At 54.8% G+C, this 17,742-nt stretch overlaps 1 protein-coding gene across 4 annotated transcripts in view; it reads left to right on the plus strand.

Moving 5' to 3' along the window:
- Positions 1-17,742, plus strand: part of CPT1A (carnitine palmitoyltransferase 1A) — an 82,967-nt gene that overhangs the window by 27,547 nt on the left and 37,678 nt on the right. For all 4 annotated transcript variants that reach the window (XM_071217921.1, XM_058305017.1, XM_004481657.4 and 1 more), the window contains exons 2-7: positions 2,388-2,541; positions 4,413-4,552; positions 8,653-8,824; positions 10,402-10,503; positions 11,099-11,236; positions 12,220-12,297. In XM_071217921.1, coding sequence (XP_071074022.1) covers positions 2,401-2,541; positions 4,413-4,552; positions 8,653-8,824; positions 10,402-10,503; positions 11,099-11,236; positions 12,220-12,297 — 771 coding nt within the window. In that variant the 5' untranslated portion in view covers positions 2,388-2,400. The remainder of the gene's footprint in view (positions 1-2,387; positions 2,542-4,412; positions 4,553-8,652; positions 8,825-10,401; positions 10,504-11,098; positions 11,237-12,219; positions 12,298-17,742) is intronic.

Below are 17,742 nucleotides of genomic sequence, written 5' to 3' on the forward strand. Positions count from 1 at the left end.
CTCCTCTCTCCTCCTGGGGCCGCAGGATCAAAGCTCATCCCTCTTCCGTGTCTGCGGGGCTTGCTCTCCTCCTCTGTGTATCTCCTCCTGTGTGTCTACGTCCGTGTTCTTGATTGAGCATCCAGTTATAGAGCCCACCAAGGGGACAGGGACGCAACGCTGCAGGCCCTAATGACGTGATTGAAGCAAAGCCCTAATCTTGATTTAATCACATAAATGTAAAACCTTTGAATTTAAATCACTCAGAGAGTGTCATGCCCAGAGGAACAGACCAGGTTACAAACATAATCTCTATCTCTTTTTGGAATTCATAACTAATATCAAACTGCCACAGCGACTCTCAGTGACCTGCTTCATGGAATTGTTTATTCACTGAAGATGACTTTGACTTTTGTTTTTCGTTTTTTAAGATTTATTTTTATTTATTTCTCTCCCCTTCTAATGCCCCCACCTCCAGTCGTCTGCTCTCTGTGTCCATTCACTGTGTGTTCTTCTGTGTCCGCTTGTATTCTTGTCAGTGGCACCGGGAATCTGTGTCTCTTTTTGTTGTGTCATCTTGCTGTGTCAGCTCTCTGTGTGTGTGACGCCACTCTGGGCAGGCTGCACTTTTTTCGCACTGGGTGTCTCTCCTTATGGGGCGCACTCCTTGCATGTGGGGCTCCCCTATATGGGGGACACCCCTGCGTGGCACAGGACTCCTTGCGTGCATCAGCACTGCACATGGGCCAGCTCATTACACGGGTCAGGAGGCCCGGGGTTTGAACCCTGGACCTCCCATGTGGTAGGCGGATGCTCTATCCACTGAGCCAAATCTGCTTCCCAACTTTGACTTTTGGAACTGGATGTCTGTGAGAGTGTATCACCTCTTGGTTATGCTGGGTCCCACAGCTGGCACTCACTAGGCTTATGTGGGTAAAAACAGGAGATCACGCAATGAGAATATGTTGGCACATACATGCATGATTTTGGATTTTTATTAGGGTTCTTGAGATTTTTTTCCCCCTCTTCTTTTTATCCATTTGGTACTATATTAGTTTCTTACCTGTGAAAACAAATACAGTGGGCTGGCCTAACAACAAGAGTTTATTGGCTCACAGTCAGGAGCTGCTGGCTGGCTGGCAACCTCGGGGGGCCCTTGGCTTTTCCATCCCATGGCAGTGCACTTGGTGGCTCCTTCTTTCTCTTCCAGCTTCTGACTGCTTGCCGTGGCCTCCGTCTCGGTGGCCTTCCCTCTGAGGTGGGGGTTCTTAACAAGGGCCCCATGAGCTTGAATTGAAATTCAAAAAAACATTATTTTTGTGGGGATGTGTTGGTGCAGGTGTGATATGTTTATTAAATAACACACGGTGTAGTGCGGACTTAGTCAAGGGTCCAAGGTTTTCGCCTGACTGGCTAAGGGGTCCGTGGAGCAGAAAAGGTTTAGAACCCCTGCTCGAAGGCTCAGACCCGTCCCCCTTCGGCTGGGCCACCTGCTGTGACCTCATCAGATGTCCTGTCCACAGGCATGCCTCGGAGGTACTGCAGGTTCAGTTCCCAACCACTGCGATAAAGCACATATCGCAATGAAGTGAGTCACACGGATTAAAAATTATGTTTACACTGTACTGTAGTCTATTAAGTGTGCAATAGCATTATGTCTGAAATAAAAATGTGACACAGAGACACAAAGTGAGCAATGGCGCTGGTAAGACTTGCTTGACGCAGGGTTGCCACAGATCTTCCATCTGTAAAAAGCACAATATATGCGAGCACAGTAAAGCTAAGCACTATAAAGCGAAATGCAGTAAAGTGAGGTCCACCTGTACAGTGGGTTCACACCCACAGAAGTGGGTTAAGATTAGCAGTGTTTTTCTGGGCTACCTAATAAGTACTCTCTTTGGCAAACTGTCTTGGAAAGGATGGGGGCAGGGAGCGTCCAGCTCCCGGGGGAAGAGAGGGAGGCTGTGCGAGGAGGAAGGTGGTGGCCTCAGGGTGCTAGAGTGTGCGGTAGATTGCAAGAATGCAGGTGAGGACGACCAGCACGAGGGTGCCCAGGAGACGGAATGTTCCAGAAGCTTCCAGAGCAGTGGCAGTCAAGTGTGTTTCCTTGTGCCTGGCGGGGGAAGAGACTGTGCTTGGAGTTGGGGTGGAATGCTCCAGTCGCCGTTCCACCCCAGGAATTATTGAGGCGAGACGGGTTTTAGTCAGAAGAGCTGAGGGGAAGGCCCAGCGGCGCCCTGCATGTCCACCCGCTAGCACGCAACACGTCTGTTATGGTGATTTCGAGAGCCCAGAAGGGCTTCTCGAGGCAGCAACCCCACACGGTGTTTGGTTCCGCGTTCCTGCCTGAAGTCCAGGTGTTAGGTAAGACGTTCTGCTCCACCGGGCGCTTTTTCTTTGCTTTCCAGGGAACGGCTCAAGATGGCGGAAGCTCACCAAGCCGTCGCCTTCCAGTTCACGGTCACCCCGGACGGAATCGACCTCCAGCTGAGCCACGAAGCCCTCAAGCAGATCTATCTTTCTGGACTTCACTCCTGGAAAAAGAAGTTCATCCGATTCAAGGTTTTCAGATATTTGTTTGAACCTCAGCATCTAAGAAACAGTCCTCTAGGTGCTGTGGAAGGAGTGTTTCAGGGTCGTCACTGGCTCGTGGTTTCTAGTTCTGTGGTTCTTCTAAAGCCTGGGAGACGCTTTCACACATTGGCTCCCGGGCGCCTCGACATCCTGTAAGATGGGCGAGGAAGTCGAGGTGCAGAAGCAGAGGAAAGAGGGGTCACACCTTCTGCTGTGAGCCCAGTTGTCCTCCGCTGGTAGAGAAGGATTTTTCCCCAGCTGTATAAAATGTCCATGATGATTAGTTAATGGGTGTCTTGCTGATAAAATGTTTAGGCATCAACCCATGTCCACCTCAGTTCAAGTACAGTTAACTTCTTGTGTTCTCAGCACTGCTTGCCTGAAGGATGGACCTGTGTTCACACTTTTAAGCCCAAAAATATTCTACATTTTATTCTTGTCTTCTGTTCATTTTATTTATTTATTTAAGGCACGGGGGGCTGGAGATCGAACCCAGGACCTCATATGTGAGAAGCTGGTGCTCAGTGACTGAGCCACATCGGCTTCCCTGAGTTGTTTTTTTTTTTTTTAGGAGGCACTGGGAATTGAACCCGGGACCTCCGATATGGGAGGCAGGCACTCAACCGCTTGAGCCACACCGCTCCCTCAGTTTAAAATCCCGGAAGGAATAAGTGTGTAATTAACAAACTCAGACAAGACAGAGGCGCAGCTGGCCCAAAGCGGAGGTGGCGCATGCCCCAGGGTGGCTCGTATGCCTATCAGTGGCAAAGTGGCCTGAGATTCTGTGTTATCCCGGTTTTCCTCTCAGAGGGGAGCAAAGACGAGAGAGGCTAGGGCAGGTGGTGGCGGAGGCAGGTGGGCGGGCGGCTCCGGGGGCTCAGCGTGGGGGCAGCAGAGCCGTCCCTGTGGCCTGGTACCCTGGCGTTATCCACAGCCGGGGCGGAGGGCACCACCTGCAGGGGACAACCTGGGCAGGCCCAGAGTTTTGCTCGGCCCTTCCGCCTCAGGCCAGCCCCTCCTACCTGCAGGCCTAGGGGAAGAGAGATTGGCAGAGAAGAGATGAGGGGACTTGGAGGGAGTTTTACTCCGTCACTTTGGTCCAATCCATATCCTATAAAAAATAATAGTAAAAAATTAATAAAAATTAAAAAAAATATATCCTAGTAAATGTGACTTTAGGGAGCAAGATTTTTTTCTCCCTGCTTGGAGATGTTCAGGCACACACAGAAATGAAGAGGCTGGATTAACGAGCCCCTGCTGTCTGCCAGCTTCAGTGGCTGTCAGCCTTTTGCCAATCTTATTTCATCCGCCCTCCCCTTTTAATTCTGGCCGGCATACTTTACAGCTCTTCTCCATCTCCAGTGAGTTCTCCTCTAAAGGCCCCGGGCTGAGCAGCCCTCGGTGGCCGGGCTGGCTTTGCAGTCGGGCCCGGCATATCGCTGAGTGGGGCGGCCTGGGGGGGCTTCGTGGCAGCCCCCTGACCCGTCCACAGCAGCAGGTGTCGTGGGCGGGGGAGAGCCCAGGGCTGTGTATGTTAAACTCAGTCCTAGGGGATTCCGAAGTCCCAGGGCCATTCCGTGAGAAACTCTTGGAGGGAGATTTTGGCTCAGAAGTAGAGGCAGGGAAGAGAGCGGAAAACGCCAGAACTGCGTTGGCAGGTGCCCCCTGGGGAAGAGTCCGAGCTAGCGACGGCAGGCTCGCTTTACCCCGTGCCCCAGCAGCTTCTTTCCTGGGCCTCCTTGGGATGGCGAGCCTTGCTGTTCACCGGAGGAGGGGGCGGATATCCCGTCGCCGGGGAGTCCATGGGCAACTGAGGCGCAGGTGTCGTTGCTCACGGGTGCACGTGTGTTTGTTTCCAGAACGGGATCATCACCGGCGTGTATCCGGCCAGCCCGTCCAGCTGGCTCATCGTGGTGGTAGGCGTGATGTCAACCATGTACGCCAAGGTCGACCCCTCCTTGGGGCTCATCGCGAAAATCAATCAGACCCTAGACAGAACGTAAGTAACGCCGTCGGCTCTGGTGCCCTCGGGAGCTTCCGCCGCCTGCCCTTGTGGCGGCTTCCTTCCTGCCTTCCGGAATGGTGGGCCTGGGTTTCCCAGGCGCTGGGGCTCCTGGCTGCCCGTTCCTGGAAGCTGAGGACAGAGCAGCTGCCGGTGGCCCTGGGACCCTGCAGGACGGTGTTGGAGCATGAGGCGGGGGCCACTTTGGCAGTGGGCTTAGCCTGGCCAATGGAAGCCCCAGGAATTTCTGCTCGTGGAGTTGGTTCCCAGCCCGGGCATTCCTTTGCACCTTGAGTCCGTTCTAGAGCTGTGACGGGGACCCTGGGACACAGTGGCTGTGGGGCACGCTGCAGAGGGCTCAGGCCCTTCAAGCCCATCAGAGGGGCTTACGACCCCTGCAGGAACACCCCCCCCCCCCACCGCCTCTCTCTCCTGGGATTGTAGATTTTTCAAGGAGCTCGCAGCACAGTCTCTTTTCCCAGGATTTGGCCCGGAGGTGCCTCTGGGTCCGTGTTTTCCCCCACGCAGGCTCCTGGCGCTCGGGCTCTCCTGCAGTGGCGTGGAAGCGCGCTGGAGAGCACGTCGGTGCTGATGGCCTCTATTCCACGGAGTTCCGGGGGCGTAGGGTCTCCCGCGGCTGCGGCCATCTCTCACGTTGGGGTCTCCGTTGGAAACATTCCGAGAGGGCAGTTTTTTTGGCCCAGGATCTTGGGAAGCGGAGATGGGAAAGCTGAAACTCACACCCAACCCGGCCAACTCCGTGATGCATCAGTGCGCCGTGGGGCCTCCCGTGGAGACCCACCCACGAGGCAGACGCCAAGCAAGCACTGCTCCTGGTGGACCTCTGGGCGGCCAGACGTGGGACACGGGGACGCCCCGTGCCGGGGTGCACCTGTGACTTTGTGCCCGAACGTACACTTTTGTCTTCCAGTTTGAAAGTTCTGCCATGTTTTGGAATGGCCACGGCTTCTCTGTGCCAAACATTCATCTCCTTGCCTTTGCAAACAGTTTAGGCCCATGACTGGAGAAATTAAAAATTCCCGAGCCCTAGCTCCAAACCCAGCTTCGTTCTTCTGGCCGGGAGGTGCCTGTGGGGGGCGGGCTCAGGCGGGGGAGGGAGGTGGTGGAGCCGGGTGTCGGCAGTGGCTCAAGCTGTCCTGGTTGCGCAGATGGAAATAACCTCCCGTCTGAAAGGAGTAGGAAAATAAACCAGTGCAGTGTGACAAAGATTAAAACTCACCGCTGGTGTCTCAGTTTGATTTTGATGATTCTAAATAAAATCATTAATCGGGTTTAATCTAATGACACAAATGTGGCCACGATGGCACCTGTCCTCCAGACGGACTTAATAGGCGTCCGGTATTAGTCAGCCAAAGGGGCGCTCATGCGAAATACCAGAACTTGGTTGGTTTTTATGAAGGGTATTTATTTGGGGTATACAGGCCATAAGCACAAGTTACTTCCCTCACCAAAGTCTGTTTCCACGTGTTGGAGCAAGATGGCTGCCGACGTCTGCAAGGGCTCAGGCTTCCTGGGTTCCTCCCTTCCAGGGTCTTGCTTCTCTCTGGGTTCAGGGTTCCTCTCTGAACCTGGGTTCCTCCCTTGCAGGGCTTGCTTCTTCCTGGGCTCAGGGTTCCTCTCTTCCTGGGGCTGGCTTTTTCTCTGTGAGCTGACTTCCCAGGGCTCCCGCTTAAGTCTTCAGCATCAAACTCCAGCATCAAAACTCCAACATCAAAAACCCTCAACTCAGTCCTTTGCCATGCCTTTTATCTGTGACTCCCCACCCAGCAAGGGTGGGGGACTCAAGCTTTAATGATGTGGCCCAATCAGAGCACTAACCATAATTTAATCATGCCCAGGTACAGACTGGATTACAAACAATCTACCATCTACTTTTGGAATTCATAACCACATCAAACTGCAACACGTCCCCAACCCCAAGCCTCGTTTTGCAGAGTTCACAGAGGCGTCCTCTGGCCCCTGCTGCTTTGTTTGTGAAGCCCCTTAGGACACGGGCGTTACTGAGAGCCCTCGCCATCTCGAGTTGGCTGACAAGCTCTGGTGGGTGCCTTTGCCAGCGGCTGCGAGGGGCAGGAGAGAAATCTCCTGTCGAGGCGGTGGAGCCGTGCCGGTTCCTGGGGCGTCGCAGTCCACGCACCTGCGGACAGAGCTCGCCTGCCTACTTCTCACTGTTGTGGGTTTGACGCAGATTTTTAGTTTACTCTCCAGTGTTTATCAATTTTAAAACCGGATTATGTTTAGAAGCATTGGCTATTTAAAGCCCTTTATAATGTGGGTTGTGGTAAGATTTGTTTTTCAGCCCTGTTAAACCTACTGCCATAAACCGGGCAATTTAGAAAGAACAAGTTAAGGGCCAGCACTGTCGGGCTCCCAGGGCCACCCGGCTTCCTAAAAAGGGTCGCTGCTGTCCCTAGGTGGCTGCTTTCCAAAGGGGCTGGCGTACGTGGCCTGTGGAGTTCCTCTGTCCTTCTCCAGCAGCTAATTAAGGAATGTGTTTTTTAACAAAAGCCTTTTTGCTAATGTGTCTTTTATCAAACTGCCCGTGTGTAGGTGTATAAACTCCTAAACCTGTCATTTATGTTTATGCTAAAATACTATTGGAGTTTTGTGAGTCAAGTATATGGGCATGTCTTTTTTCTTGAGGAATGTAGAAATCTGAAATGTAAATTATCCAAACAATAAAGTCAGAACCATAAATCTAAATTTGCCTGAAGATAAGATAGTTAGAAAAGAGCTTACGAGTTTAAAGTGGAGACTACACCTGAAGGCAAAATTTGACAGATTATAGGAAGATAAAAGTTTTGAAACAAAAGTTTTTTTACCTTGAAGATGTTTATGTCTGTCACAGAAACATTATAAAATACTAAAATGGTGTTTTTATATAAATACTAGAGATTCCTTTAGTTTATGCATTGACTTTTTTTTTAAGATTTATTTATTTATTTCTCTCCCCTTCCGCCCCACCCTGGGGTCTGTTCTCTGTGTCTATTTGCTGCTTTGTCTATTGTTGTCAGCGGCATGGGAATCTGTTTCTTTTTGTTGCGTCATCTTGTTGTGTCAGCTCTCCGTGTGTGCGGCGCCATTCCTGGGCAGGCTGCACTTTCTTTCACACTGGGCGGCTCTCCTTAAGGGACGCACTCCTTGTGTGTGGGGCTCCCCTATGCGGGGGACACCCCTGTGTGGCGCGGCACTCCTTGCGCGCATCAGCACTGCACATGGGCCAGCTTCACACAGGTCAAGGAGGCCCGGGGTTTGAACCGCAGACCTCCCATGTGGTAGACGGACGCCCTAACCACTGGGTCAAGTCCACTTCCTGTTTTAATTGAAGCATACTGAAATTAAAAAATTTTTTTTGCAATTTCTAAAACATCTAAAAGGAAACAACTACAAAGATGTCTGAGTAGGTGCATTTCTTCTTGTTTTAAAAAGTCCCATCTTCACTGTAAAATACATCATTTTCCATGGCAAATGAAGACACTATCTATGTGTATTCAAGTTTACCATCCAAACCATCGTTTACACGGTAGCTTGTTCACTTTCCTTCCAAACTGTCATCTACACGATAGCTTGTTCACTTTCACGGTGACTCTTCCTACCTAGATCAAGGACAGGCCTCTTTTGATGTACACAGTTGCAATAATGTTGTGCCAGATTGCGCTGCTTTTGAGGAATTGCAAAATCCAAAGATAGGTTTAGGGGGAAAGAAATCGCATCAAGAGCAGGGGCTGAGGGCGGCCCCCACGAGGAGTGGGCGGCGGTCTGGGGCATCGTTTCTGGCGTGGGCAGGTGCCGGCCGTGCCTGTCACCTCTGTCGTCGTCCCCCATCCCAGCAGGAAGTGGTTGCTTTCCCTCATCGCACAGGGGCTTGCTTCCTGCTCAGGACCCCGAGGGACCGCCAGGGCAGAGGGGACCGGCCCGTTCTGAGCCCACGGCTCCCCGGCAGCCGGTTTTCCCGCCGCGGGTGCGCGCGCTGACTCCGGCCCCCCGCGCGCTTCCCGCGCCCGCCTCGTCTGCTGGCGCCGGTGCGGCCCTGGCCCGGGCTCACGCCTTGCCGTCTGTCTGGTCTCTCTCGGCAGGGGCTGCATGTCCAGCCAGACGAAGCACGTGGTCAGCGGCGTCCTCTTCAGCACGGGCCTGTGGGTGGGCCTCATCTTCCTCATGCGCTACTCCCTGAAGGTGCTGCTCTCCTACCACGGGTGGATGTTCGCCCAGCACGGCAAGATGAGCCGCGCCACCAAAATCTGGATGGTAACGAGATCTGTCCCGGCGTGGCACCACACGCGCCTGTGAAATGGGGCGATGCCGCGGAACCTTTCTCCTTTGCCCCCTAATGGCCCGAGAGGCTCGCTTCACCGCGACACCTAAGTTGGCTCAAAGAGTCTCTTTTAAAAATTGAATGGTGCGGGAGCATTCTGAACATTCACTATCAGTCTCTGTAGGTTTGTGCTTGGGCTGCTGGCCAGCCGCTCGGCGGCGTTTCTGGCTCACTTGGGCCAGGCGTTTCCACGGTCCCCTTGGCTGGAACAGCTGACTGGACGCCCATGACTCAGGCCGAGCTCCCGGCAGTTTCCACTGACCTTCCTCGGCCCTTAGCCCGGGTGTCACCTACTTAAAGTAAATAGCTTCGTCCCGTGCGTGGATGTGTGTCTGAGTTCCGTAATGTAAAGGTTTTTATGAGCTCAGCTTTGCTGAAAAGAAACCATCCAAAGGAGGGACGCTGTCTGGACTTCTGGGGCCTCTGTTTGGTGCTCGGGGTCCCTGTAAACCACGGCAGGCCGGGAGCGGGGAGCCTTGCCCTCTGTTAGCATCGGGCCTCAGGCCCCCCAGCTTCCTCGGGGCCCACCTAGGTCTCTGGATCTGGCCACTGTAACGAAACGTTTTTTAACCCGTTTTCGTTAAATGATCCAAGTGATTTAATGAATCCGATCAAAATTGAGATTTTTCTTGGAAGTATTTTTTCACTATGGGGTATTTCATGGTTTCAGAAGCGTAAGCCGAGCGAGCCGTCAGGAATCTGTGGAGCAGTGCTGGGGCTTGGGCACCTGCGCCGGAAGCTGTTCTGCTCGGCCACCAGGTGGCGCCCTTCTGCGGGCCGTGGACGTGCGGGTCGCCAGCCACGGCGGTGCCAGCCCTGGAGAGTCACCCTTCTCTATACCAGCTTCCTGCTGTCGCTCAGATGTACAATTTGATTTCCAGGGAAACAGCGTTTCACAGAAGAGATTCAGAGCTCGTTTCTCGCGCTGTGGGAAGCTTAAGGGCCCTACCTTAGAGTGGGGTCCCGCCTCTGCCCAGTATTTTATTAGAGCCATTTCCCGCCCTCCTGCCATGAGCCCTGGGGGTTCCTTGTCATCTGGTCAGCCTGAGATGACCAGCCGTTATTCCAGCTTTAGGTCATTCCAGGCCAGGCGTGGGCCAGTATGTGACCTCCGCGAGGCTTGACCGCGTGGCTTCCCGGCGCCCCCCAGCTGGGACCCTCCTCACTGGTCTAGCACCTTGAGCCGATCGCCGAACCCAGGGGCCTCGCGGAAGCAGGGGCCTCACCCCGTGCGCGCCAGCGCGCTCCCGCTGCGGTACCAGACACCCCAGGAGGGGCCTAGCCGGTGGACGACACCGGGCCGGCCGCTTCTCGGGTGCCCGGCCGGCCCCGGATGTTTTCAGCCGGGTCGTATTAGCTGCAGCCCGTGGGTGCAGGGGTGGAAAGTGGACTTGTGGGCAAATGAATCGCCACTGAAAATCAGTCATCGGCAAGCCACAGACCGTGGAGAACAGGCTCCTGGCCTTTAGCCTCGTGCCGTCTTTTAAAATGTGGCTGTTTTCTCTTTAAGGGCATGGTGAAGGTTTTTTCGGGCCGAAAGCCCATGTTGTACAGCTTCCAGACGTCCCTGCCACGCCTGCCCGTCCCCGCCGTCAAGGACACCGTGAGCAGGGTACGTGTGGCGTCGGCGCCAGGCTGGGGGGCCTGCCCTGAGGAGGCCACCAGGCAGGGGTTACGCAGACGGAGACAGCAGAAGGCTGGCGTTGTGCCCTGACGCTAGCGTACCCCTGCCCGGCAGCGTCAGCTCCCAGCGGTGTGCCACGTGGGGTCGTTTCACGACATCTCGTCTCCGGCCCTCGCAGCTCGCCCCACCCCATCTCTCCCTCTCCCTCTCAGGTCGATGGAGGATAGATTCTTTTTTTTTTAGAATCAAATAGTGGAGACAGAGACGCTTGAAATTTCTTCAATAACCAAATGATCTTGGTGCTCTAGAATTTACTTGGGTGAATTTGTGGTGGTGCAGGATTTGGGGAGCTTTTGGGGTTTTTTTTGCCTGTAAAGGATGAGAAAGTTTAATTTTTAACTTATTCGTGACCTAAAACCTCATCTCCCGTGGGAGTTAGTTAACCTGTCCGAGGACTGATGCGGCCCATTGAGGGACGCTTTTAAAAGCGTTCCGTATGTCAGCGTTCCTCTGGGGCAGATAGAAGGAAGTTGTAGGCTTTGAGCCATTTGGTTGAACTCTGCTTCCCGCACATTCGCTGCAGTACCTGGAATCCGTGAAGCCTCTCATGAAGGACGAAGAGTTCCAGCGAATGACGACTCTGGCGCAAGATTTCGCTGTCAGTCTTGGGCCCAGATTGCAGTGGTATCTGAAGCTGAAATCCTGGTGGGCTACGAATTACGTAAGTGCGCCTGCACACTGCTTTTCTTGGTGGGGCGTTGGCTGTGTGTGAACTACTGATTTTTTGGAGCTGGAATAGCAGCAGACCCTGAACTGTACGCGCAGCCGCCGTGCTGTTGAGGGAGCAGCTTTTCCCGTCTGCGGGGGGTCTGCTCGGGAAGGAGGACCTGCCTGCCCTCTGTCCTGGGTAGGATGCCCTTGACTGCGTCCGGCCGTCCTGCTGGTCTCCTTGTTGGAACCTGGGTCTGAGTTATTTCTCCCGCGGTAGTAAGGAAAGCGTCCTCGTCCAGCCAGCCACGTGCACCTGTCCTCTCGTCCCGTTGGAGGCCAAGGGCGCCGTGCCCTGCACGCGCTGGGTTGAGTGCCGCCACCGGCTATGGCACAGGGAGGAACTGACGGCTTCCCGAGGGATCCAGTCAGGCTGGTGGTCTCGTCGCTGTCGCCCTCCCCCCAGGTGTCCTAGCCAGCCGCAGGGTGTTTGAACGAGCTGAGCTTTGTGTACGTGAAGGGAAGGAAATTGGGACATGAAACCAGGGAAATAGTGTAGGTTTTGAGGAACATTTAAGGCAGGGAAGGTCAGGGCAGACATAGGGCTGTTGCAGGGAGAGCCCGGTGGCCGCGAGAACAGAAGCAGTCTATGGGCAATTTTTAAATTTGGTTATAAAGTCAGATTGGTTATTTTAAAAAGTCCACGGCAAAACATTTCCGTATTTTCCATTTGCCTTTTTCTTTTCTAACCAGCCATAAAATGAACGTAATCTGCCTGTTGGTGATGTCACGACTTGAAAAATAAAATCTTGACAGTCCCTGCCTCCTGCATCTGGCTCTTTTACTGGCACGGCCCCGGCAGATGCTGAAACGATGCTGTAGCGCATCTGATAGAAAGCGCCAGGAGTTCCCTCTCGCACGGCCCTTGGCCTGCTGCTGGGCGGCTCTCTTCTCCTGCTAAGCCCGTGGCTCATCTCTCCTGTTTGCACCCGACAGGTGAGCGACTGGTGGGAGGAGTACATCTACCTGCGAGGACGAGGGCCCCTGATGGTCAACAGCAATTACTATGCCATGGTGAGTCCCTGGCCTGGCAGGCAAGGAGCGTGTCCTGCACAGGTGACATCCTCAGCGCCTGCCAGCGACCTGGGAAAGCTCTGGATCCTGGGTCCAAGGTCCAAGGCCCTGTGCCCCCACGCGGGAGCCTGGGACCTGCTCTCCACACCACGGAACCGCGTGGACGTCCTGAGCTGCTGCAGAGAAATTTACCCAGATACGCCCACGGAGCACAGGAGATCCCCACTACATGCTCCTGTTCCCATTACCTGGGGCGTAATGCAGAGTCCTCCAGCGTCCTGGGGGCTCGTTTCCCTGCATATCTGGGGGCTCAGGAGCAGCAGGCTGGCCAAGGGTTTGCCCCCCATGTGCTGAGCTTTGTCCTCAGCTGCCCGAGACGACACTGAGGCCCACGTGGCGTATTTAGCGGCCACGTCTCTTCGGCCTCTCGTCTTTCAAAACGTGGACATTTTTGTAGCCTACGAGCCGTTCTCTCGTTAGAGGCGTCCCGGCTTGGCTCCTCGAGCACTGCATAGAAACTGGTGACTCAGACCTTCTTTCCCTTTCTTCTTTGGTCACTTCCTTTGATTATCTTCTTCTTAGTTTTCTTCATAGTTTGTTCTTTTTCTCCTTTTTATATTTCCTTTTATATCTTTTTTCTTTGGAGACAATCTCAAACTTACAGAAAAATTGCAAGTTTTGGATGTAGAAGTTTTTTTTTCCTGAACCGTTTTAAAGTCAAGCTCCAGACGCCCTTTCACCCCGAATACTTGAGTGAGAGTGTCCCGCCCTCTCCCACGTGCCCAGGAGGTCGGTGCCCGCCTGGCGGCCCCCAGGCCCTCTGCAGGTTTGTGGGTCGTCCCGGGAAAGCGCCCAGTTCCCCATCACCGCTCACCGTACCTTCAGCCATCTGTCTCTCTAATCTCCCTGCTCAGCTCCTCAGTCTTCCCGGACTCTATGACCTTGACCTTTTTCAAGACTGTAAGCCAGCTATTCTCTGGGACGTCTCGATTTTTGGGTGTCTGCTGTTTGCTCCTGTCTAGAGCCAGGGTAGGTCGTTCTTGGGGGAATATCACAGAAGCGAGGTCACTCCGCGTCCTTCTCCTGCATGCTTTCCTGTGGCCCGCGGTCGCAGTGCATCTGCCCCTGGTGTAGGTCCCTCTGATGACTTGAGTTGAGGTGCCATGGTGGGTGCCACGGCGGGTGCCGGCTTCTTCACTGTGAAGTTACTGTCCCCTCTCCCCAACATTCATAGATATTTGGGGGGATAGTATTTTGAAACTGTATCGGTATTCTATTTTTCATCAGATATTTAGTTTATTCAGTTTATGTTAGTGAGGACATGTGGTTTCCTGTTTTATTCAGTGGGTTTAAACCTATTTCAGTCATTGTTTGTTTTGATATTTGATTTGATCTAGATTTTCCAGTGGTCGTTCCTGCGAGTTGGCCTCTTTGTTCTGTTTATTCTTTCCATTCTTTTTTTTTTTTAAGATCTATTTTTACTTATCCCCGCCCCCCCCCATTGTCTGCTGTCTGTGTCCATTCACTGTGTGTTCTTCTGTGTCTGCTTGCATTCTTATCAGTCAGCACTGGGAAACTGTGTCTCTCTTTGCTGCATCAGCTCTCTGTGTGTGCGGTGCCACTCTTGCGTGGGCTGCTTTTTTCACGCTGGACGGCTCTCCTTGCTGGGCGCACTCCTCGAGCATGGGGCACCCCTACGCAGGGGTGTTCCTGCGTGGCACGGCACTCCTTGCGCTCATCAGCGCTGCGCGTGGGCCAGCTCTCCACACAGGCCAGGAGGCCCTGGCTTGAACCCTGGACCTCCTGTATGGTAGGCGGACGCCCTATCAGTTGAGCCACGTCCGCTTCCCTCTTTTCTTCCTTGCTTTTGTTCTTCTCTCTTTGTCCTCTTGACACGTCCCCCGCATTCTGTGGGTGCGCTGTGCTTTTCCGCCTGGGATGTCCGGGGCTCACCTTGCACCCTCCCTGCTGGTGATGCTGATGGACCTTGACCGTAAGTCCCCGTCTGCAGGCACACGAGGCTGCTGGGCCCTCCGAGTTAGAGTGAACGCTTCTTTCTGTTCAGCAGCTATTCTTCAGTTTTAAATCAACAGCTGCGTGGCCTCAGGCCGTTGTACAGGCTCCATTCAGTTAGCGTGTGCGTTGATCCAGGCTGAGGGGTGAGCTCCCAGGCCTGCAGTCTCACAGTACTAGGCAGGGGAAGTGTTTCCAGCCAGACCCAGACCAGTTCCAGGAACACATCAGAGAAAGGAGATAGGCCCACTGGAAGTAGAGTCCGTCCAAGCACTTCTCAGATGCTGCCCTTGATCCTGTCAGCCTTGGCACCCCTGGGTCCACCCAGTGCTGCCGTAGCCCCGGTCAGAGCTGGAACCACAATGCACAGGACCCCCGCGTCGGAGGGTCCTGGCAGAGCCTCTCCTCCAGCCCCTGGCTGCTGTACCCACCCGTGTGCATTTGGCCTCGGGTCCCCAGCTGGGGCCGGGCCCGGGACTCTGGCCCCTTTGACCCTGATTAACTTGTAGGACCGTCGCCTGCCTCCTGCCCCTGGCGGTCAGGTTCTCATCATCATCTTTGTCTTCAGGCTTTACAAATTCCTCTAACCTGGGGTGAAGAAAGCCGATTGGTTTAGGGCCCTTCACTTCTGGGGACCCAGCAGGGGCTCCCCTTGGTCTACCCACCCCCTTGGGGCACTTCCCCAGGAAGACTTTAGCGTAGCCCCGTGGTGTCCACTTGAGGCACCCCGTGCTTCAGTAGCCATCTGAGGAGTCCACCCTGCTGGGGCAGGTCCCTCGACGCTCCCTTTTGCCTTGCCCTCCTCTCTCGTGAATCGGTCAGCGTTTCCTCGCCCTCCGTTGTTCCACGGGATTTCCCTTCGGCGGCCGCCCTGAGCCTCGCTGCCCCAGCTCGGACCGGCCCAGCTGCCCTGGCATCGGCTCCAGCAGTCTCCTTTCATTTTGGCTGTTAGGGATGACAGTAGCCAAAGGATCGTGTGCTCAGGTGGCTTCTGTTTTGCATTCCCTCCTGTACCCAAAGAGCCAGCTCCTGGAGAACCGGATCTGTCCATTCTAGATTCCCGTGGCAGCTTCCGCCTCTGGTTACCGATCGCGGCGCACCTGCCGTCCCGTAGGCCTCCCGGCGGCCCTCCGGGCTTCTTCCTGTTCCCAGGTCATCCTTCCGCCACGGTGATGTTAGTAAGGCCCATTCCACGCACCCGCTTCTCGCGTCAGCCCTGTCCAGGGGTTCCCACGACCACCCTCGGGTTCAGGGGCGGCTGGAAGGACTCAGGAAAGCAGATATGCTCGTGATTACAGTTTGTTCCAGCCGAAGGCTCCTGATGAAATCAGCGGCAGGAGGAGGCGGGGTCCAGCTGTCCTCTCCCGGGGGGCGTCCTGTGGACGGTGCTCAGTTCTCCCGGAAGTGACAACACACTGCTCAGAGTAACCGGGCACGCTCACGTGAGTGTCGGTGCCCCGGCCGCGCCGGCCCCAGCAGCTCGACCCCGAGCATGGCTGACCTCGGTGCTCAGCCCCTGCAGAGGGCAGGTTGCTCTCGGGGGGCCCAAAGTGCCCCCAGAAACCCTACTGTCAGTGTATGTGAATCTGGCCCGGCCCCGGGTCCCAGGCATCCGGATGCTCTTACAGGAAGGAGCCCAGGGGCTTCGCGGTCCCCCCGGGAGCTGGGCGCCAGGTGGATCTCCCTGCAGAACCTGCAGGCTGCAGGCCGCTCAGACGCGCTGCGTCAGCCTTTTGCTCCAGAACCTCAGTGCCCAGCCTGAGCTGTGGGGCTCATTCTTGTTTTCTCTCCCTGACAGTGAGCTGCCTGGCCCCATCATCCTTCACCTAACGACATATTTGCACAGTCCCCTGTACTTGATCCATGTGCCATTGCGGCTGCCAGCCCTTCCCCGTCGAGGGGACAGAGCTCCCCCCACACTAGAGCTCTGTCACCCCGCAGTGGACTGCCCATCCCACCCAAACACCCTCCCCCTTCCTCCGGCTCTGTCTCCCCATCCCAGTCCTTTCTCCTGCACGGCAGCCACCCTGCTCGGGCGCAGGCTCTGGACCGCGCGCAAGCCCCTTTCTCCCCGTGTCTTAGCTTGCCACAGGGCTGCCAATGCAAAGTACCAGAAATGGGTTGGCTTTTTTTTATTGTTGTTTATTTTTTAAAAAAGCTTTAGATGACATAAATGATGCATGAGATATATAGGGGGATTCCCCTGTACCTGTCCTCCCCGCCCCTCGGGTCGGGTTTTATAACGAGAAATTTATTAGCATGAAAGCTTCCAGTTCCGAGTCCGCTGGGCTCCCGATCTCTTGGGGGCCACGAGGCACCGGGCTTGCCTCTTCCTGGCGCCTCTCTCAGTCTCGGCTACTGTGTCCCCTTCCCACGTTCTGCTGCGGGTGCTCAGGAGCCTTTTTCCACATCTCTGTGCTCTGCGGCTTCCAAACTCCAGGTCTTCTCTCAGTTCTCGGGGCTTCTCTGCTTTCGCCCAGTCCCCTCTCTCACCTGGGCCATCAAGGGGCAGCGGCTTCTCTCTGTGTCTCCATTTATGTAAGGCCCAGCAAGAAAGCAGAACCCCGGCCCGTGTCCCACCTCACGGATGCCCAGGTCAAAGGGCCGCACACCCACGGGAACGGATTCATTCAAAAACATCATCTCTCTTTGGGATTCACCAAATTCAAACTGCCACGCGCCCCTCGGGCCCCACCCCACCGCACCGCACCACCCCCTTGTGGGGGGCCTCTCCCACCCTCGTGCGCCTCACACCTTGCTGGGCACCTGATGCCTGCATGGGCTTCCTCCTGAGCCCGGCTGGGCTGCACCTGCTGGGGACACCTGCTCCCTCCAGCCAGGTGCTTTGGCGTCCCGGCTCCGCCCTCTGCGCGGCTTTAGGACCCAGCTGCTGAGAAAGAGGAGAAGAGAGGGAGAGGAAACCTCTTTTCTTTTTTTTTTTTTTTAATTAAGATTTTTATTTTGTTATTTGTTTCTCTCCCCTTGGCCCCCACCCCCATTGTCTGCTCTCTCCATTTGCTGTGTGTTCTTCTGTGTCTGCTTGCATTCTTAGTGGCACCAGGAATCTTTGTTTCTATTTGTCGCATCATCTTGGTGCATCAGCTCTGTGTGTGTGTGGTGCCACTCCTGGGAGGGCCGTGCTTTCTTCATGCAGGGCGCACTCCTTGCGCGTGGGGCCCCCCTACGCAGGGGACACCCCCGCATGACATGGCACACCTTGCATGTGGCAGCGCCGTACATGGGCCAGCTCACCCCACGGCCAGGAGGCCCTGGGTTTGAACCCTGGACCTCCCATATGGTAGGCGGACGCTCTGTCAATTGAACCACGTCCGCTTCCCACCTTTGTTCTTTTTAAAATTTGTTTTTTCTTCTTTACCACGATTTCTTTTCACCAAACACGTTCTTTCTCTATCCCCCCCGCTTCTCTTCTTG

The sequence above is a fragment of the Dasypus novemcinctus genome, chromosome 10 (assembly GCF_030445035.2).
Source record: "Dasypus novemcinctus isolate mDasNov1 chromosome 10, mDasNov1.1.hap2, whole genome shotgun sequence".
Lineage (NCBI taxonomy): Eukaryota > Metazoa > Chordata > Mammalia > Cingulata > Dasypodidae > Dasypus > Dasypus novemcinctus.